We start from the raw sequence: 22,520 nt of genomic DNA, 5'->3' as shown, positions 1-22,520 counted from the left end.
AAAAAGCGGCCAGCAGATACGCTACTCACTAAAAGTTAGGGATACTGGGCTTTCAAGTCCTAAACCGCACTACAACCTTTACAGGTCAAATTAATTTGACCATCTCTAAAGTTTTGATTGTTCATGTCCATCTGTTCAACTCGCTGTTCTCTAACGAGGAGTACTGAAGCATTGAGCAGTTGCAAACGTACGTTCATACATTTTGAAGAGGTCAAATGAAGTTCACCTGTAAAGGTTAGTGCATTTTGGATTCATCTTCATGTATTCCAAACATTTTTTTGCAAGTAGTGTATGTGACTTTCTTTGCTGATTATTAAAAGGTCACAAAGGCAGGTGAAGAGGAGGGCCAGTAGCGGGAGGAAGGAGCACTCCCACTTACCCCTCAAACCCAGGAGTTGTCCCCGGTGAAGGACCACCGCTACAGGAAGAGGAGGAGGAGGAGGAAGAGGAGGAGGAAAGAGAGCAGATGAGAAAGTGGAGTAGAAGAAATAGTTAGGACCCAGACTGTCTGGGGAAGAGGGGAAACCACTGAGGGGGACAACACGGACGGCCTCTTCATCATGTGGAATAGCGGGAGTAAACTGAAGGAGCTTACTGATTTGATCTGATTTGATTATTTCTCCAATAGATAATAATGCAGTAATATTAATAGACCTCAAGTCACTGATGGTGTAGTGGTACACTCGCCTGACTTTGGTGCGGGCAGCGTGGGTTCAGTTCCCACTCAGTGACGGTGTGAATGTGAGTGCGAATGGTGGTCCGCGTCTATATGTGCCCTGCGACTGACTGGCGACCAGTTCAGGGTGTAGTCTGCCCTTTGCCCGAAGTCAGATGGGATAGGCTCCAGCCCCCCCGCGACCCTAACCAGGATAAGCGATGTTGAAAATGGATGGATGGATGGAGATATTAATAGACCTGTCACAAACGCCAAACAATCCTAATTTGGATACAAGTGTGTACCGGTTATACGCACTCACCTTTCGCATGTCCTAATTTTGACATTGAGAATCACACATTATTTATTAAGAAATTCAGCATCAAAATAAAAAGGTGACTTTACATTAAATGTGAATTCAATTAAGCTGTTTCCGCCCGTTAGACAAATGCAAAATATGGATGTTAGATGGATCTTTGCCTTTAAGTAACAAAACCAGAACCAGTTGACATATTTTACATCATATTGTTGTTGTTAATGAAATGAAAACCTTTCACTTCATAATATATGCATTATATTTATTTTACAAGATTCCAATTTTTTTGACCGCACTCTTAATATTTCCAGTTAATTATTTTAGCATTTCACTTTATGTCATGCTACACTCATTTACGTCAGCACTTTCATGTGTACATATACATTTACATAACTTATATTGTTATACTGTACTTTTTTTAAACTCTTTGTTTTTTCTCTGCACCAGCATATTGTTTGGTTTTTCTCCGGGCACTCCGGTTCCCTCCCACATCCCAAAAACATGCATGGTAGGTTAATTGACAACTCTAAATTGCCCGCAGGTGTGAATGCGAGTGCGAATGGTTGTTTGTTTGTATGTGCCCTGCGATTGGCTGGCAAACAGTTCAGGGTGTACCCCGCCTCCTGCCCGATGATAGCTGGGATAGGCTCCAGCACGCCCGCGACCCTAGTGAGGAGAAGCGGCTCAGAAAATGGATGGATGGATATTGTTTGGTGTCTTCTTTTTGCTGGTAAACAGAGAGCCACTAAACTGGAACAATGACAATAAAATTCATATTCTAATCTATTCTAATGGAAGATAAGGGCTCATGAACTCCGCGCAGTAATCCCAAACAACCTGTGGTGTTGGAAATTATCAAATTAATGTTAAAAATATGATTTATTTACTTCAAATAATGTATCTTTGTTTCTGTCTAGCGGCACGGTGGACGACTGGTTAGCACATCTGCCTCACAGTTCTGAGGAGCGGGGTTCAAATCCCAGCCCCACCTGTGTGGAGTTTGCATGTTCTTCCCCGTGCCTGCGTGGGTTTTCTCCGGGCACTCCGGTTTCCTGCCACGTCCCAAAAACGTGTGGTAGGTTGACTGATGATTCTAAATTGTGAATGTGGGAGCGAATGGTTGTTTGTTTATATGTGCCCTGCGATTGGCTGGCGACCAGTTCAGGGTGTACCCCGCTTTTCGCCCCAAGATAGCTGGGATAGGCTCCAGCACGCCCGCGACCCTTGTGAGGATAACGCGGTACAGGATGGATGGATGTTTCGCTCTATGTGCAACTGATGTATTGGAACAAGCATAACAATTAAATTCTCTTCCACTAGATGGCAGAGGGTGCAGTTTTGTGACATTTTTGTTTGGTGGTGTGCCTCGAAATGTTTTCTGAAGTCAAATATGTGCCTTGTCTCAAGAAGAAGCAAGAAGGGTTGGGAAACAATGCTCAGGTGATGTGACTGGTTTGATACAAGAAGGATTTTGCTGTGAATGGAAGTGATCAAAAACCCAAGCTCGAATTTAGAAAGCCAAGCCAAATTGTCTTGATGTTAGGAGCTAAATGATGGTGCTGCAATGTAAAGACTCACACTAAACTCACAACAAACAAATGACAAAATAAAGTTTGTAAGGCCCCAAAAAATTTAAACAGCTGCTGCCAGTGAATCAAACTGTGATGCTCACTATTTGTTCCAAGTCACTTCATACTGCACATTTGATGTGTATGACTGACACTCACTCTCTGTTAGCGGGATGGAGATGATCACCCCATTTCCGGTTCCCACCCACAGGCGATTTCCACCAATCAGAAGAGCCGTGATGCGCACAAATGAGAAGCCCAGCTTGCCGGTGCCTGTGAATCACAGATTGGGAGTCAAGCAGAATGTGATTATAGGATTCACACGTATAAATCATATATCATTATTTTGCTGGCTATATATTTTTTCAAGTTTCAAGGTGCAATAAAACTATTCTGCATGCAAATGATGCATATCAACAAGTTCATACATTGTACATATTAGGCGCATTAAAATTCATCCATCTATGAGTCTCCGCAAAAGACGTCCTCTCACCGAGCATCTTGCTGACATAGGGCTCGATGTCCACATCCTGCAGGTGCTGATGCGTGTGGGCGTGGTAGAGGCGCAGCGTGGAGTCGAGCCGGATCGACACCCACACGCCGTCGCCGATCCAAGCCAGCTGGCGCACCTGGCTCTCCCTACGGGGGTGGGCGTCGAAGGACTTCTATTGGAGGAGAAAGTGGGCCACGTGACAACGCTTTTACGCAACACAGCAGAAGAGGAAAAGGACGGGACTCGCCTCAATCTGCATGCTTTTAGGCTGAATGACGTGGATCTTGTTCTTGTAGCCGCACCACACTTTATCGTGCACGACGGCCATGCAACGGATGGAATGATGAGGTCGGCCCAGGTCCATGAGGTGGTAGTTAGATAAATCCCATTGGCCGTCTGCATGAAGACCACAAACTCGTTCATAGCACTCAGGACAAGCAAGACATTCTCTGATGGCCTAAACACTACCAGAAGCACTCACCTACATTTATATTTATAACCTAAATACTGTACTAATATTTGATCAATTAATTGTATTAAGGCATTACCAAGAGTCTATTCTCTTTATTTTGTAGGGTTTAGGTCGGTTGCCCTGCTTCCAGTACGTGTATATGGATGACATATTTTTTGTCCAATTACATTTCAGGCTGTATGTGCTGCCATGTCATCTAACCTGCCCAGGGCCTACAAATTTTGTGGTGCTGCCAAAGTAACTTAAACTATATTAGCAACGGGACTGTTTCTTTAACCAATGAGAGTTCAAGTTCGCTGGCCCACAATAACGTCATCATTTTTCGGTCCTCTAAATTGGTTGCTCAAAGCAAGTCAAGTTTGACTATCAAAACACATCTGTAGCGATCCGCACACATCAACATCTCTGGTGCATTTTGTTTGAATGTTTTATGTTTTTGTCATGCTACTGGATAAATATTGATTCTGAACTGCTTCAGACGATGTGCGTGGCACAGTTGTGTGCTGTTATACTGCCTTTTGTGTCGTATTGCTGTTTCATATACAGTAGTTGCGACATGAAATTGGCAGTGTTAAGAGGTAGATGAAGTTAGGTAAATCCCAACTGAAGGGTGAGGAATGCACAGCCCACCACTGATAGCACTTTACTTTGAGTAAACTGTCATAGATAAACTATCTTGACCATGCACAATTTCAATTAATTCTCGTGCTCGTGAAAACCTGGAAACACAATTTGGCCATTTAAAACACGTGTAAGCATTACCTTCTGATCTGTGGAATATGGCAAGGGTCCCGTCAGCGAGGGCGACCAGCACACGACCCTTCACATGTCTGCGATGGAGAGAAAACACACCCTTAGAGAAACGTATACACGTACTCACAAGGCAACATTTGCATGAATCAATTTGTAAATGGTCAGTGGCATTGACTGTTTTCATTTACAGTATTTACCCAAATGAACTAATATTGCTCCGCAGCAATATGGTCAACATTTCTAATGTATGTGTTAATCTAAAAAAATGATTCTCCCATCAATCAAACCAAATGACACGAGCTCCTGTTAAACACTTTTTTCCAGTTAACATCTTAACACCTGTGTTAATCTAAAAAATAATTCCCCCATCAATCAAACCAAATGACATTGGCTCACGATAAACACTTTTTCCAACAACATTTTGGTTCTGAAACACACTTCTTGATTGATTCAGGCACAAGCATGCATGCAAACAAATTCTGGCCAGAAAACAAAGATCAACAGTGATGTTTACAGGTGGAATCAATCAATTACTACCAAATTTGTTTGCAAGAAAAGTCAAATACACGGAAGATTAGATGTCTTTAAAGCATTGGTTCTCAACTGTTGTCTCCCCGGTACCTGCATTTTTCTATTGTTGCTAAGTTGCGACCCACTTTTACAGACGTTAGAAACTAACTATAAAGAACATATATTGCATATGAATATACTTTTAAACATAACTACTCATACTTTAATGTTTAAAGTGCCTTTCAGAGCACCTTATTAAGAAACTGAGGATGACCATAACTGCACGTCCAAAAATGTATATCTTGAGACTGATCTCTTCTTTTTAGGAAAGTGTAACATCAATAGTTTATTTATTTATTTATTTATTTTAGGAAACGTAATGAAGGCTGCAGACCAAAGAAACTGTAACAGTTTTAACAGTCAGAATTATTATGCTATACATTTTGTTATTACCTGTCCATGACCCAATTTTGGGTCCCGAACCACCTATTGAGAATTAAAGTCTTAAAGAACTTCTCTAGTGCTGTGAACATGGGCACGTATTCCATAGTTCTGGACTTTAAAAACAATGTCTGCAGAAAAAAAAAATCCTCCAAAAAACACTCAGTAGTAATTTTAGGCTTGTTTTTTGATAACATATTTGGTTTTGTTTTGGCCCACTCACATTAAGATCCAAAAAAGGCGGGAGCCTGCTGATGTCAGATTGATATACGAGCATATTTACTAATTCAAATAACGTGGTTTGCGGTGTTGCCTATATTAAAAGTCTGTATGTTTTTTCATACAATAACCTTTGGGTGATGTTGTGTTGCTGTGAGTCTGCAACAATATATGATAGCAATACAAGGTAGAATACCAACTTGAACAACACACACTTGTTTGGAAATATAAATATTGCCACTTTATAGTATAGTACAGAATTCGGTCATCATGGGAGCGTATCGATTTTGGCGATGAAAATGGTGCGTTTCCGGGGGGAATTTGTTATCAACAGATTGCTCCAAAACAGATTGATATCATTGGAAGTGAGTGCCAGTAACAATTACTTGAGAAAACCAAAACAAACCAAAAAAAAAAGAGCAGAAATGGAACTCATTGGTGAAATACAGGACATTTGTACACCATGGGTGTTTTAAACCACCAAACAAGGAAATGATGCGGCGCTTACACCAGACTGAGCACGGAGTCTTTGAGTTTGATGGAGTGGAGACAATTTTTCCAGTTGCCAACCGCTGAGTGGACATAAAGCCTGGAGGGTGACAGAGAAGAGTTATACAAACACAAATTCTTAGTCACAGGGTTCATTAGAGCAGTGGCGCCAGACTAGTGGAAGACCTTTGTGTATATAAAAAAAAAAAAAAAAAAAAAGAATACAAAACTTGGTCACTGCCGAATCACATCCCTTCCCTAAGCTTCTCATGTTTGATGTACTGTATAATAAATTAGGCCAACATATAAGCCAAAATTAGTCTCTCGCTGAGCTTCTTTGATTCAAATATATAATGCACTGGAGGAATGGCATGAAAAGCCCTGTGTTGATATATATACAGTATACCCTGTAATATAATAACGTGCTTACTTACCAGCCGTTCTGGGCCCCGAGCCACATGGTGGGTGCCATGCTGGTGTAATTCTTGGACTCTTTACCACCATCTTCCATCTCTGGAGGTACTGACGTCTCCTCTTTGGACTGACCAGCGGCCCTGTGTGGACGGAAAGTATGCAGAGTTCAGTCTCCTCTTGACGTCTCTGCGCTGACACACTTTGATTCTACCTGTCAGGGCCGTCCGCTGGACGAGGCGGCGGATCAGTGAAGACGTGTTCCGTGAACGGTCCTGAAGGTGCGGATCCAAGTTCTGCGTGATTGGATGTCGACTCTGGAACTTCGGTGGCCTCTGTGGCCTCCTCAGCAGACTGGGCCGGGTGAATCTTGCCACTTGCGGGGGGAGCGACGGGTGCTAAAGCACGACATCATTAAAAAAAATTAACACGACTCCTGGTAGAGCTGACACTGTCTCACCTCTCTGCGGTTAATACAAAGATGCAAGAGCATTCAGGATGTGCCCACCTTGTCCTTTGTCCATTATGGGAGTGTCAGTGCGTGAGGAGCAGTTGCTACGGGCAACACTGCAGTTAGTGGCGCAACCCACTAGCGTGATACCAGCCAACATACCCTCCACGCTGCCGGTGTCCTCGCCTCCCCCTGCACCACCATCACCTGGATCCAACACGATCTCACCAGCCGGATAATCGCTCTCACTGGCAGCTGTATTAGGCACACAAACAAAAATATGAAAACACTTTCTGTTTACTGTGTGAGCAAAAGACAGGAAATACATTTAAGCTATATAGTCATGCAATTCCCAACCAGTGCCCCAATATCAAATGACGGATAAAAAATGAGTGGGTTACGTCAGGATGGGCATCTGGCGTAAGATCTGTTCCAAACAAATCATGAGTTGCTGACGTGACCCCTAACGGAACAAGCCAAAGGTCGCAAACACATTTCTAATAGGTTTTGTCAATATAGGTGTCGAGTAATGTAGGATTCTCGCCTTAAAACAATACGGCCCTAAGGGCAAGCCTCAAGGCCACTTTGGAATTATTCACTTTTAATTTATTCAACACGCAAACAGCGATCCATCAGAGTAGGAAAAGATATGCAAAGTAACTATGCATCCACTGTTAAACAACCCCTTACCAACTTTTCCATTTTTACCATTTTGTACCTTTTCTATTAAAATCTCTTTCTAATCTGTTAACTACTATTTTTACTCATTCGTACTTCTTCCATTTTTGACGTATTAGTGCTTATGTCAAACACAAATACAAAATGAGAACACTCACAAACAGCTATAGTAAACCAAAACTCATACCCAAACGCTCACGCAGACTAACTGCTCATGTTCCTGATGTCACTCATGAGGCCACGCCCCTTAAAGGTACACAGCTCAGGCGAACAGTTATTGTATTGTTGGGACTTCCGACTGGTCCCAATGTACAGTAATTACACTAAACCAGTTTATTTCTTTATATTCTATTTTATTATGTTAAATGCTATTTTCTTTATTCAAAACACAACACTTAACTGATTTTTGGGGAATGGATTGCTGGAATTTAAATCGATTTCAATGGAGCATACTGGCTTAATATGTGAATAAATTGAGTTAAGAGCTTGGTCACGGACCAAAATCAACTCGTACGTCAAGGTACCACTATATAAGGAAAGCACCAGCTGATGACGGGAGGTGTGATCTTCACCTGGCACACTAGAGATGCAGAGCACGTGAGCGTTGCAGACGTTGAATTGGTCGACGAGCGAGCCCGGCTGGTTGGCATCGATGATCACCACCTTGCTGGCAGAGTGGGTGCTGGTGAGGATCCAAACACGGCTGCTCATGGTGTCTGTTTCCTGCAGCTCCTTGGACTGGAGGAGGAGAGGAGCGTTGGAGGTGCAACCAGAGGGGGCAGAAGTACTCACTCTCTACTTAAGTAAATAGAGAGATATTTGTGTAAAGAAAAAAATAAACTGGTAAACGTAGAAGTTCGGATTCAATTTCGGTTCTTAAGTAAAACTAAAATAGTACAGACTTCGAAAGGTACTTCAGTAAAGAAGTAAGAAGTGACAATGACATTTTACAGCCAGTTCTATACAGTACAATACACTTTTCGATAACTTGGCACAGTGGAAAGTAAAACCTTATGCACATATAATAATTTCCCCGTTTGATTAACTTGCATAGTGCTTGTATTGAGATGAAGGAAAAAAAAAAAATCATGTTACATGTCGCTTATTGTTTTTTCATACTTTCATGCTAACAAGACAATGTGATCGCATAGCTTTGCTATGTTGACAACTGAGGATCAAAAAATGCGACGTTAGCTATAATAAAAACTGAGGAAATGCACCTTTAAAGTACCTGTATGTGGTTTTTTTTTTTTAGATTAGCAAGACAATTTTTGAATGCTAAAAGCTTGTGGTTTTTAGCATTGCAAAAAAACACAACGCATTTGCCGCAAATCATTCTTGTAGCCGAAAACACCAAATAATTCTCTGAAATAAGGTCATGCACGGGGAATACTGTATCTTCCCCCTATTATCTTTTGCTGTCGTCATTGTTGCTCCCTGGTTCATGTTGCGTTTTTTTTTTTTTGCCATACAGTTTAAGACCACAAGATGTCAACTGCAGTCTCTCTGTTTGTCTTTTTTACATTGCGACGTCATCCACGGAGGTTGAAAACACTAACAAGCCTATTTTGACAAAGACGAGAGTACAGATATCTGTTTTCAAATGCAGGGAGAAAAACTAAAAAGTTGTCCGAAAAAGAAATACTCAAGTACAAATATTTGAAAAATGTACTTAAATCTACTATGAAGCGACTTCAGTCACAGGCTCACCTTCCTCTTCTCGGGAGAGTTGTGGTTGCTCTTCTTGCTTCCTTCATTCTCCTCTGCTTGCAGGGGGTCGCTGCCATTGGAGACCGCTTTAAGTGGTCCTGACTCCTGGCTGCTGGCTCTCCATCCTGTCAGGTCCACTCCGGCTGCACACCACAGCTGAGGCGGGCACAAACACAGGCTCACTAACACTGAAACTAATAAAAATCGAAGTGGAACATCTTAAATAATTCCCCGTGAACCAGTATGTGAAAAAAACTGTTTGACAAACAAAAACAAGTTCCGCGCTTCAAATTTTTTCCCACCTTTGATAACATTTTGGCCTTGATGGAGGTCTGCGTTCTACTGAATGACATTCATGTATTCTTAAAACAGTGGTACCTTGACTTCAATGTTTAATTTGTTTCGTGACCAAGCCGGTAACTCAATTTAGTCATATGGCAGAGCAGTTTTCTTCATTACAGTGAATTGAAATGTCATTAATCTGTTCCAGCCGTCCCCAAAAAAACGCACAAAAATGTTTTGTGTTTCTAATAATTAAAAATAACACTGTATTGTATAAAAACACAATAAAACACAATAAAGGAGACTAAAATTAAATAAATGAAATAAAAATATTATTACAAATATTTAAAGATTTGTTTTTTTGGTCTTCTTTCAAACAGCAGCATAGCTCAATCTCGATTGTAATTCAAATTTTGGCTCGCAATGCAAAGCAAAAACAAAACAAAATAAAATAAAAAATAAAACATTCGACCAAGCGACGGCTCATAACTCGACAAAAATCAAGGTACTGCTGTACGTATAATTCTTCATATTATTATTATTATTATTCTCAACCATTATCACAGCTGTCCAGCCTTACTGAAGATTGATTTATCATCAATCTCCTAGGTTACCTCCAATTATGAACCTCTGATCTCCTGCAGAGTGCGCTTTGTAAATTTCATCTCGGTCTAGTTAAGTAAAAGAAAAAAAAAACTAACAAAAACCAACAGAATTTCTTACCTTTCTGTTGGGGTCTTTCTCGACCAGGGGGCGACAGTAGACCGGGACAGGAACGTTCTTCATGCGATTATCCTCTTTCTCACTGTTAGTCTAAAAGGAAAAAGGCAGCAAGCAGCCAGAAAAAAAGTATTTAATTGCTGTGTGGTTCCTCTTCATACACATTCTGGGTTGCTGGCCAGGATATAAAAAAAAAACCCCAACAACAACTAACTAACATTAAGCTTGTCTACATTCTGGATACATGTACACTTCATACACAGCAGACATTAGAGAAAATTCCACTTAAATCACCCATTTGTAGGGTTTGGTGTCATTAACAACTCATATTGTATCCTCTTTCCTCACTTTGTGCTGGACTGAGAGTGAACGAGAGGATGCACATATCCCCAAATCTAAAATCTATCTGTGTATAATAAAGATGGTGATAATATGAATAGCATGGATTTAGAGTGGGTGTAACACCAAATACACTAATGTACTCGTGAAAACTTTGAGATATTGTGGTATTTCGGGTGAAATTTCAGGATGAAACAAAAATCTTTACAGATTGACTGAAGTTGACCTTTTCTCAACTTTTTAATGCAAATGTCCAGCTGTTCATTGCTCCAGTATACTTTTTGTACAACTTGCTCTTCTCTACTGGGCACTGAATGTATGTATGGATCAAACACCCAACAGTTAGTATGAGAAATATTGATGTCTCCGCTTTAGTTGGCGCGTCCGTGGCTCTCCTGTTACATGGGTCAGCGCTGTAGGGATGGGTGTTAAAAGGACGATCAAGCTCGGACTCTGTTGCTGTCACTTGCCTGTTGTCTTTTCAGCTGGCTGTCCTGAGCGCTGTCCGTCTGACCGCCGGCCTGTGGGAGACCAGAGTTAGATCCCCCTGCCTCCAAATACACTCTGACCTTTGGCCCTTCACATCTACAACCAGCCTGCCAAAGTGTGTGCTTCATTTTGACACGATGACATCACTCAGTTGGAGGAAAAAAAGAGTGTCAGCACTCTCATATTGTCAAGGGACTTGAATGGCATAGCCTGCTCTAGTAATTTGTGTAAATTTTCATCTCTCATTACCAAAAGTAATATGCTATGAAACTGGTAGGAAGGTGTTTTTATTCAAATGAGAAAGTTTCTCATTCTAATGAGAAATTTTCTCGTAAGAATGAGAAACAAGGTCCTCTTTTTTTTTTGTCACCCAGAAGGGGAAGCAAGCTAAAGTTGCTTGGACAAATGACATTGAGATTTGCTTTGTCTAAGCGAAGGGGGAAAAGGGGGAGATTTGATCTAAAGGTCATACAACCCAGCCCTAATTAGTATAGTATAGTGGAACCTCGGTTTACGACCCGGTTCATGAACGATTCAGTTTATGGACAATTTTTAAAAGAACAATTACCTCGGGTTATACACTATTTTCGGTGTACGAACAGTCTTGGCCGCAGAAGACTCAGAACATTTTCTCGCACCACACAAACACCATTGACGACGTGCTTCAGGTATCTTTGTTTTTTGCCTAAAACGGCCACCACATCCCATAATGCAATGCAAGAGCTGCGCACCATTGTGGGAAGTGGTGACCATTTCAAGCTAGCAGCTAGCAGTAACCACACGGGTATTACTGTACCCGAAAAGGCTAAAGGGCTTGCTCGCGAACCCATTGTTAAATAAATGATGTTTTCACCTATCTTTATCTCTCTATTTATTCATTTTTCTTACCACACAACAATCAAAGTAAGGTAAATATAACATTGTCCTACAACTGGATGTATTAATTGCATTTCAGGTCATTTCAGTGGGAAACATTACCCCAGTTTGCTAACATTTCGATTTGAGAATGGCATCATGGAACAAATTCAATCCGTAAACCAAGGTTCCACTATAATTCCTTCCTGTAATCGTATGTGTTTTTTTCCTATGGCGGCAACGGCAAGTTCATCTTGATCATTACTTTTTCGGGGTGACCTGCGTACCTGTTTGAAACGTGGCGGAACACTCCAGCCACAGGCCTGCATGATGCCATCGTCGCGACGCATGTGCTCGCGCACTTGCCGGTACTGTTCCCGCCGCTGCTCTCGGCGGGCCAACAGTGCCGAGTCACTGAGGAGAGACGCAACACCGTTACTGGCCAGTCTGGAAGCAACGGCCAGGTGGAAGGGGCGAGGAGAGAGAGAGCCAAGCGTTAGCGGGCAGCCAGCAGCGAGCCACAGACTGGAAGAAATATTGCAATTTGGCTCGCCTTCTTTTATACGATACAGTAATCCCCCGCTATATCACGGCTCACCTATTGCGGTATGGTAAACATACACAGGTTTTTGTGTTGAAATACATTTAGGTGTTCCAAAAGTGTGTTTAAATAAGTTACAATGTGAATTCAACTCGTGGGAGAGATCTTTTACAGGGTTTGGACGTCAGTGCAAACAAGGCCTTCTCTGTTAGCCAAAACACTCTGACTACATTTACAAGCAAAATTCTAATTCTCAGCATCTCTGGTATTGTGTTTTTATGAACTTTTAAAAAATCCTTTTGTCTTGTTATTAGATAAATATTCGAAATGGTTTCCTATAATGTCTTTGGCACAGCTGCGTGCCGTTGTATTGCATTTTGGTATAATATTGATGGTTTCTCGAATTGTGACGCGATAGTGGCGGTATTAAAAGGTGGCTTAAGTCGGGCAAGTCCCGACTGAAGGCCCAGGTACCAAATGCATGGCCTGCCGCTGATACTTTAAGGCTTAAGTTATAAAACAAATGTCTAATTCCATTATTATTACGTATTTTCTATTTTCTTCCCATTGCATTCAAATTCATGTGCAATATGTTTAGAAAAGTGTGTGTATTAAGTTTAAAGCTTGTGGGAGGAGTATTTTGAGGCTTAAAGTATATAAAACTGTTTTTTTTAATATATATTTTTTTATATGGGCTTTATACCATCTCGCAGAGTTTTCTTGTATTGCGGGTGGGTCTGCAGCGCATGTAACTCCCGCCATGAACGGGGGATCACTGTCATTTAAACTCTTTTGTCTTTGTCGTGCATGAGGAGATTTAAACCAGCAAAAGCGAGCAAAGCGGCGAGGCGTTAACACGGAGAGGGAGGCAGCCGGTGTGCATATGCTCACTCTTCTGGGAAGAACTCCAACGTGCGGTTGGAGGTGGAGATCTGACACATGGTGTGGCTGCGGCGCTGAGGGAAGCCCGCCGGTGAGGGCGACTTGTAGTGAATGTTAACGCTGTAGTACGGACGCTTGACAGGCGGAGGACTGGACGATGAACTGAAGAGACGTGCAAAGCTGGAGGGATGCAGAGATATTGTAAGTTTGTTTCCCATTCTGGGTGGCAGGCGATTTTGTTTAAATCAGAAACTTACAACTGCCAGATGGTAGACTTCTTTTTCTCCTGGATTGCAGGACTCTCGCGGGAAGCCCTGGGGGTGGGACAATATACATGGACATTAATGGGAAGTAAAGTGGACGTTTAAAAGTTGAACGGAAGTCTATTCCAGGTTTTTTTCAGACTTGGAAATAATTTTCCCTATTAGAAATAATGATTGTATCCATCGTTAACCTATATTTACAATACAGTGTGGCACTCATATTCGCAGATCCTTTATCGGCTGAAAAAGTGACCTATTTGTTGTTTTCTGCTCAAGGTAGCCTTGTCTAATATAATGATTTGGCACCATCTCGTGGCATCTTGGTGCCAATGAATCTACAAACGAGTTGATGTGCTGTTACTTGTCGTACTTGTGGCATCTATAGGCAATTATAAATCTTTTTAGGGTAGCATCAGTTACTCGCGTATTTTAACCACTCGTGGCAAGGCTCGGCCACGATCCCCTGGGAATAGCAGGAGAACACTGTAAAAGCAATGTTTAAGTAACATTCTAAACTTCTTCGCTGTCATATTGTTATAGAAAGATACAAAATTAACTACTGGTAATCTTAAAACAAAAGAAAACTTCAACAATAGCTAAACAATAAATAATGATGAGTGATAAACAAGTAGTATGGAGAAGGGAATTAGTGAGTCACTTAGCATGAAGACTTCATGCCTTTCACTTTTTATTGTTTTTAACTTTAACTGTCATACAACAGTTTAAATTAAAAAAAAAAAAAAAAAAAAAAAGTCAGTCGCAGTTAATAGAAAAATGTAAAAACGTGGAATCAACTTGAACGTGTGTGCGTCTGTGGAGAGATTACTGCTTGCTCCCATAAAACCTTCATGCAACTCATCTTCAGCTGCACACACATTCTGTTCCTTTTTATTATTAATGTTGAATTATTGTTCATTTAGTCATATCGAACTTGAGGAGCCCGGACAGAGATGCTTTCCCACTTTGCGAAAAATCCACATTATGAATAAGTCAGCATTTATCAGAATCTAAACTGTAAACACACTTGAAAAGTAAATTCTTAAGATGGCTCACAAGATATGCTGAGCTCTTGTGCCAAGAGATGCATGCTTCGGTTATGGATTTTTGTGCAACTTTGGAACCACATTACACTTAAATGTTTATGTCAAATTCAGACTGGACTGGCCTCCTGTTTAACCTCAGAGGTTCCACTGCTTGAGCTTATCTGAGTGTAAAGCTTTGTTTACAATAGACTCAAATCCAACTATTCACATGATGTTGTTACATATGAAGTCAATGCAGTTTGCGTGAAACGGCACACGGTTCCGTGGCGGACGACGACGCGTATGACAGGTATGATCCGACGCGTGTGGGGTGAACACGTGAAAATTTGATTCTTCCCTCATTTGTTCGGGTTGGGAAATTTGAACTACAAGTCACGGCAGTCAATCAGCTTCGAGAATGGTGAGCAAAGGGCCAGCCTCGGAGACGGGATGTCCCGCTGGCTGCCGTGGCCGCTCAAAGCGCTTCGTCGGAGCTGGAAAGGGGAGCCAAACTAGGAGCGTCGGAAATCAAAGGAACCAGCCGGGGTGACTTTTCGTGCTGGCCGTGGCCGCTCACAGCACACCGTCGTTGGACGCGCCGCTGAAGAGGACCGAGGTGGGAGGAGCATATCAATGTGGCGCAAATGAAGCAAATCCGCATTCAGTGTGTATAATCACTCCCGCAATCAAACCCGTGCGAGGGACGCAAGGCAAACGTTTGTTTCGCGTCCGGTGTGAACGTAGCATCACAGTGCAAAATATGAGCGGCCGTGGGGGACATCAATCCGACTTCCTTCCAGACCTCTCAAACACTACTGAAATGCTTTCACACGCACACAACAGATTTTCTTGGGTAGTGCGTGAGAGAGGTCATTTTGAATTATGTCTATGATGGCCCCTCGCAGCAAACAGTATCACTATTTTTGCGTCTTCTTTGCTCTACATACCTGATCATCTCTGTCCACCGCACAGCCTCCTGCAGCTCCATCAGCCTCTCCTTGTACTGGTTCCTCTCCATCAACACCCTCGCCATCTCAACCCGGGTAAACCGCCGCCTCTGGGTCATGGTCATGTCGCCATCTTGTATGGGTGATGAAAACTGGGCGACAAGTGGCAGTTGTTTGGGGAGTGAAGCAAATATTTACATACGCCAGTTTGTATGTTCTTGCCCTGCTTCCGTAGGTTTTCTCCATTTCCCCCAAAAATGCATGTTTGGTTAATTGATGTCCATAGTTGTGAATGTGAGCATGACTGGTTCTTTGTGTATATGCCTCTCGCCCAAGGTCAGCTGGGAAACGATTCAGCTCATTCACGACTTTAATGAGGGAAAGTGGTCGAGAAAGCGAATGGATGATTAAATTACTACAATTATTGTGATCACTCATCACTTACATTTGACTATCGTTAGGTCATAGGGCTCCAAAACAAGGACACACATACTATTTAAACTCTGCTCGTTGGAGCAAGTGCACACACCACCACATCCGACATCATCGCAGTCACTTTACATTGTATTGCAGTTCAATTATCAATTATTTAACTTTTGCCCGAATTGTTTGTACATGTTAGATAACATTCTCACTCAGTCTTCAATGCTACATTATACTCAATGTTGAAAATAAGGCAGAGCAAAGGGGTGGAAAAGTCTATACTTCAACATTTAGTGATTGTAGTAGGATTACCTTAGATATTTGACAGCGACATTATTTTTTTCTGTTGGATATTATTAGCGCAGGTGTATAGTGAGAAATAAGGACTCACATCATCATTTCCTTCATCCTTGGAGTCCCGAGATGCACCGAGAGCCTCTGCTCTTAACCTGCAGCCCAAATACAGAAACAGTTTTTGACGTGTACTACATGGCAACGGCTTGGTAACTAGGCAGGAAATAAGTATTTTGAATAACGTATGCTTATGCTATTTGCTACATAACAAGGGAAATATTACTAACAGCTCTCGAGATGCAGTAGTGCAGTTTTACACTCTCTCTCTGACAGTGTCAATCAGCATTATATTGTGCAGATTTTTTTATTTTTTAAACTATACATTTACATAAGTTCTGCTCGACAGTGGAAGAAAATAACATTGACGTTTTGGTGATGAAATCACTGGGGATCATCACAGGTGATCTACACAATAGAGATGTTTTGTCCCGTGGTGCTTAAACTCAGACAGAACAAACTTTTACAAGATGTTACTCTTTTCAGTTTCCATTGCTATGATCAATTTGTTTTTGAGTCTTTAAGGCATGTATTAACGTTCTAAACTGGTACTGTATATGTATTTACGTAAAGGTATACGTAAGAAGTACTGAGTTGCAGGGGAGAACGCGTGGACAGTACTTACAATCGTCTGTCCAACAATATTCCTTCTTAAGATTCATATTAGTTCACAATCATTTTCACCTCCGTAGTTCTTCTTCCAGCTCCTTGACTCTGGCGTCCACCTTGTTCTTGGACTGCCTCACGGCCTCCAGCTCCTCCCGTAGCACCTCATGCTCACTGGACAGCTCGTCCACTTTGGCAATAAGATCGTCTTTTACAATGTTGAGAGCGTTTCTGCGAAGTGAAACGGAGAGGAACTTGAAGTCATTCCATAACCGCACATTTGAATCTAATGGAAAAATATCGCTTGTGGTTTTAAAATGGGATGCAGACGAGGGACAAACCTAAAATCAGAATGTAGAAGCTACTTTACAATTGGAATATGAATAAAACAAGGATCTTCATTCATGAAATACTTTTTAAATTGTGTTTGAAATTACAGCGTAGTGCATTTTAGATTGACCCAAAAGGTGTACACGCAATATCACTCCATTTTTGAGAGTAGTGTATTTTTGTGGCGCCGAAATGAAAAATCGGCCCATAATGCTGACTGTCGAACATGAGGCAATTCCATGTTTCTTACTTGGTCTCTAGGAGCTGTTTGTTCTCTGTCAGCAGGTTCTCCACTTCCTTGCCCATCCCTGAAACACACACCTTTGTTACTCATCACACCACCACATGTATTTGGGTGGTAAAATCACAAGCATTTCCAATCTTTCTGCATGAACCTTTAGTAGGATAAATGATTAAAACTCTCCCCAGAGTATTGCTGTTGAATATTGGGTAAATAATAATAAATAAATCCCGGAGGAAAATAAACATTTTATATCTTTACTGATTGAGAGGTGCTACAATTTGGGGGAAGTAAGTATTTCCTGGCATTCACAAAATCGGGGTTCATCACTGTTGTGGTTCACCAAGCAAGCATGTTGATCGAACGAGCTGCAGGGAAATGCAACACAAGCCAAACACAACCAATACAGGTTTTAAGCAAACAATTGGCCGTGGAAAGAAAACTAGTGAGAACATAAACTAATAAAGAAAAGGCGGGTAAACTAAAACAGGACAAACTGTGAAACTACATCACTGAACATCTGAAGTAACATTGTTTTAAAAAAGGCTAAAACACATTGTCAAATGGATACACATAAAGTTAATTTCATTAAAGAAAATATGTGTAAAACAATAATATGATACATTCTTTTGTAATTTGGTTTTTCGAAAGTTCAACTAAGTATTAACGCTGCTGGCTGAAGTAAACAAACTGTATTTAAATGCAAAGGTGGCAAAATGTGTCAAAAACAAACCAAAACAATAAAGCCACACAACAAGTATTACAAGTGTGCTATCAGCCCAGTAAAAATGACATAACAAGCGAATGTGAGCTGAAGCAAATTGTTAAGGCAAGGGCACCTTACCAAAGAAATCATCTCGGACTGGAGGCAAAAGAAGAAGAGAGCGAAGCCAGAAGAAGGAAAGATGATGGATAGAGAAGAAAACGGGAGAGAAAGGTTGGAGAGAGAAGATGCTGGTGAGCATTTATCAAATTTAGATATGGACGGTTAAAGAATTAGAACATCAAATACACATCTGTCTCCTGAACCTTGAACAGAACCGGGGAAAAGCAGGGTATTTAAAAAAAAATATATTAATAATATAACATTATCAAAAGAAATAATCAAAAGCATATTCACAATATATTTTATTTAATAATACATACCAAAATTAAACGCCAATTTTAAAATGTGTGGTTCTTTATAATTATTGGAGGAGAATATAACTGTTACACTTAAACCTTATCAAGCATTTGTTCTGATTTTCAAGTAGAAATGAATAGCTACTTTTTGAGAGACTGGGCATTTGCAGAGCAGCAAGAGAAAGATAAGATAATAATTATAATGTTTTAATACACACCTGAGAACTCGCCTATGGGTGTCACCGGCAGAAGCACAAAAAGGGGACAAAAGAAAAAGAGTGGGAGATTAACAGAATATAACCACTTCCTTCAATGTTGACATTAAAATGAAAAAATAATTGCAACGAAATAGGTTGCTTCAAGACTGAGGGGGGGGGGGGGGAAAGCTTTTTTGAAACAACTTTGCTGCCTTTTTTCATGTCTCTTACAGGGCATGGTGCCTCTGCACAAGCCAGAAATAATCAACGAAATTAAAGGCGTAAATGAAATAAGCAGCATGGATTACAGAGACTGCCAGTCAGAGGATCTGAGGAAGACTACAGTGACGCGTGAGCTGCTGAGCTGCGGCCGCAGAGCGTATTCCAGCCTCAGCCATGCCATGTCAAATGCATTCACACACATATGCCTCAACTCGTATTTCCCTCAAAAGGAGTCTACTCTGCACGGTCTCGTTCGCATGGGAGAATTGAAGTGGTCCTCCCAAAAGGGTGTGAAGGAGGTTACACATTTTGTCGTTGTCATACCAAGAAGCTCTGCACCGGCGTCTACATCTCCAATGATGTCCGACTTGGCGTCTTTGATCTCGTGGTACAACGAATCTGTGTTGATGCCGAAGGCCTCGTTCACTATTCCCTGGGAGGGGCTGCAACACCAACACATAGCACATATTGGACATTTCAGCCCAGCTTCAATAGGTACACGTGTACCATTTTATGAGATCCAATACTTAACGCAGTTAGGCAGTTAGGTTGGAAAGGTGTTTTGATATTTTTTATCCATCCATCTTTCATACCGCTTACCCTTCCGAGGGTCACGGGCGTGCTGGAGCCTATCCCAGCCGACTCCGGGCGAGAGGCGGGGTATATCCTCAACCGGTTGCCAGACAATCGCAGGGCACACATAGACAAACAACTATTCGCACTCACATTCACACCTACGGCCAATTTCAAGTCTTCAATTGGCCTCCCATGCATTTTCTGGGATGTGGGAGGAAACAGGGTTACCTGGAGAAAACCCAACGCAGGGACGGGGAGAACATGCAAACTCCATACAGGCGAGGCCGGATTTGAACCCGGGTCCTCAGAACTGTGAGACAGACGTGGATCCGGCACCCCGCGATCCTCGTGAGGATTTGCGGTACGGAAAATGAATGAATGAATAGGCTACATGCAATGCACGCAACATTTTTTATTTTAATTAAAAAAAATAAATAAAAAATACATTTTGTAAACTTAAACCAAATTCATAAACACATTCTGAAATGAATATCTTTCAAAAACACTGAGAGGTCCATTACTAGCGTAGACTCTGCACATGTATGTGGTCAGCACATATCTATAGTGCACATTTTCCACAGCAGCGAGTCTTGACGAGTTTGAAATCTTGGTTGCGTAAAGAGCATTACGCCATGACAGTGTGAGAGTGCGTCAACGTGAACAAACTGAAGCTACTACAAGCTGCCTCGCTATAATGATGTGTTATGTTTCGACTCAAGACGAATCAAGACAGGCTGAAAGCTGATGATTATATTTAAAAACACTCAAAAGATGTGGTCTGGACTCGTTGTGGCCATACACAACATTGTTTTGATTTTATTTATTTTTTTGGACGTGAATAAACTTGGACTAATTTTAGGACTGTCGAGGACCTTGTCAGGTCAGTACAAGTTTGACAAACATTAACTAGTCTGTGCTTTGTCATATCAACACCACATCAGTATAAACAGTTCAATTTGATTGTACAAGCATTTGTCTGTTCATGAGAAATAATACAAATAAAAACACTGAAATGAATGCCTTGATCATCAACCAGAAATGTTTTTCAACAAATATTTAATGATATTATACTGTGAATATGGCAGGTCTCAAGACAGGGAGAGTCCGCTGTTGACACTTTGGCCTTCATAGTAAAAATAATGACTTATTTACAGTATTTTTAACGATTACAATTTTATTCTGGTAAGATTAAACTTCTCATAACTTTAGAACTTTTTTCTAGTCATTTTTCAGCGTGGCCTTTGTACTATAAATCCTTTTGTACCTGTTTCCTCCTCCGTACACTCGGGGATCCACACACATGTCCAATTCAGGAGTAGAATCGATGATTTCTTGAAACTCTGACCACTCATCGCTGCTTCCCATACCTGAAAAAGAAACCCAGAAACAAGAAATTCAGCTGCAGAAAGCAACACTTACGGGTGCTGGGTAGGGAGGGTGGAGGCGGGGATGTTGGGAGTAGTTATAGCGAGCATCAGTGACATTACCGATGCTCACGTTCCGGGTTTCCTGGGAAACCTGGACTTCCATATTACGGCTGAGGCGCTTGGCGCTTTTCCTACCCCGGCTTCCAGCCCGCATCACATCAAACTCAGAGGGCGGGAGGAAGCCCTCGTTGATAGGGGTGACAGTGGCGGAGGGGACGGAGGAGGTGGGTGTGTTGGACTTGCTTCCAGTGCTGCTGGGGGTGGCTGCCACAGAGTCAGACTCCGATCCATCCTCCTTTTGTGTGTGTTAGTGTGTAACAGTGGCATGAGAGGAGCAAGAGACAAGTATATACAGTATAAGCATCACATAGTGGAGGTACAGTCAAAAATCAACTTCAGCTCAAACATCTGTATGACCTATTTTATCTCAACAACTGGCGTTCAAACAGATATTATCTACAATAATAATATATTCAACAGCATTTCAGTTAGAATTCTTCCAATTTCTTATTTCAACTCATCGACTGCTGCCCCATTAAAAAAAATCCAAGAACGTGAGGTCTGCAGAAAGTGCAGGGGAATTCCATCCAGTCACCCAATGAAAGTATTTGCACTTTTGTCCTGTTTTTGTACTTTCAGTAGCACTTTATGACAAATGTTCTTGCCTCAGAAGTAAATTGTGCAATTGCCATTATTTACGGTTATAAGCACCTGAAACAAAAACATAATATCTACAAATATAAGTATTGGGCCGTCAAATAGTAAGTATATACAGTTACGCTTGATCATTCTACTTCTACCTAGTACTATAATTGTTACTTTTTCTTTGATTGGCCAGGAAGCTTTTAAAGAGGTTAGGGTGGAATTTAGGATTTTGGATATTATTCGCTATGTCAGGAACTTACACTAGCACATGTTAGTATGATCGTGTAATAGTAGAAAGAAGCAAGACAGCAATAAAATGTTTAAAAGTAGATTTTTTCCCCCCCCCCCCTTACCTAGAGTGGTATTAGACTCCTGCAATCTACATGTCCGAGTAAACAAATAACATCCAAAAGCATAAACCTCAACCAAACTTAAAACACAAGCACACAAGACAGAAGCTCCGTGATCACAAATTTAAGAAGAAAGCCATCAAAAAGGACCCCAGCTTGCTTGAGTCAGCACACAAACATCCCAAATCGTATTTTAGATGTGAATGAGAATTATATTATTACATCAAAAGGGACACAAGCAGGCATGGCGGGTTGGTCCTTGGAGGTGTGGCTTTCCGGACGGTCAGCGGTAAGGCTGGCCATGCTACGCAACCACTCCCCAGGCATTGCTTGTGTCAGAGGTGGGAGTAAGTCACCCATGTTCAAGTCACAAGTCTTTACCTTCAAGCACGTCCCAAGTTATTGTGACAAAAATCAAGCAAGTCGAGTCGAGTCAAGTTATTACTTGGGTTAAGCAAGTCATAAGTTAAGTCACACAATCTTGCTCAATCACAGCATATTGTATATTTACACATTAACCACTT

At 41.4% G+C, this 22,520-nt stretch overlaps 1 protein-coding gene across 13 annotated transcripts in view; it reads right to left on the bottom strand.

Moving 5' to 3' along the window:
- Positions 1-22,520, bottom strand: part of mapk8ip3 (mitogen-activated protein kinase 8 interacting protein 3) — a 35,425-nt gene that overhangs the window by 2,894 nt on the left and 10,011 nt on the right. For 3 of the 13 annotated variants that reach the window (XM_061700645.1, XM_061700649.1, XM_061700646.1), the window contains 25 exons: positions 21,062-21,296; positions 20,839-20,941; positions 19,323-19,441; positions 18,798-18,809; positions 18,302-18,319; positions 17,467-17,524; positions 16,965-17,117; positions 16,321-16,378; positions 15,507-15,658; positions 13,532-13,588; positions 13,284-13,454; positions 12,139-12,298; positions 10,978-11,028; positions 10,172-10,261; positions 9,167-9,322; positions 8,029-8,251; positions 6,836-7,033; positions 6,542-6,725; positions 6,351-6,470; positions 5,936-6,016; positions 4,267-4,334; positions 3,280-3,428; positions 3,033-3,204; positions 2,699-2,812; positions 380-418 (listed from right to left, as the gene is read on the bottom strand). In XM_061700645.1, the coding sequence (XP_061556629.1) occupies positions 380-418; positions 2,699-2,812; positions 3,033-3,204; positions 3,280-3,428; positions 4,267-4,334; positions 5,936-6,016; positions 6,351-6,470; positions 6,542-6,725; positions 6,836-7,033; positions 8,029-8,251; positions 9,167-9,322; positions 10,172-10,261; positions 10,978-11,028; positions 12,139-12,298; positions 13,284-13,454; positions 13,532-13,588; positions 15,507-15,658; positions 16,321-16,378; positions 16,965-17,117; positions 17,467-17,524; positions 18,302-18,319; positions 18,798-18,809; positions 19,323-19,441; positions 20,839-20,941; positions 21,062-21,296 (2,941 nt within the window). The remainder of the gene's footprint in view (positions 1-379; positions 419-2,698; positions 2,813-3,032; positions 3,205-3,279; positions 3,429-4,266; positions 4,335-5,935; positions 6,017-6,350; positions 6,471-6,541; positions 6,726-6,835; positions 7,034-8,028; positions 8,252-9,166; positions 9,323-10,171; positions 10,262-10,977; positions 11,029-12,138; positions 12,299-13,283; positions 13,455-13,531; positions 13,589-15,506; positions 15,659-16,320; positions 16,379-16,964; positions 17,118-17,466; positions 17,525-18,301; positions 18,320-18,797; positions 18,810-19,322; positions 19,442-20,838; positions 20,942-21,061; positions 21,297-22,520) is intronic. The other 10 variants (XM_061700650.1, XM_061700654.1, XM_061700653.1 and 7 more) reach the window with 6 other exon arrangements.

The sequence above is a fragment of the Phycodurus eques genome, chromosome 16 (assembly GCF_024500275.1).
Source record: "Phycodurus eques isolate BA_2022a chromosome 16, UOR_Pequ_1.1, whole genome shotgun sequence".
In the NCBI taxonomy this organism is placed as follows: domain Eukaryota; kingdom Metazoa; phylum Chordata; class Actinopteri; order Syngnathiformes; family Syngnathidae; genus Phycodurus; species Phycodurus eques.
This window is presented reverse-complemented; position numbering and strand designations above follow the sequence as displayed.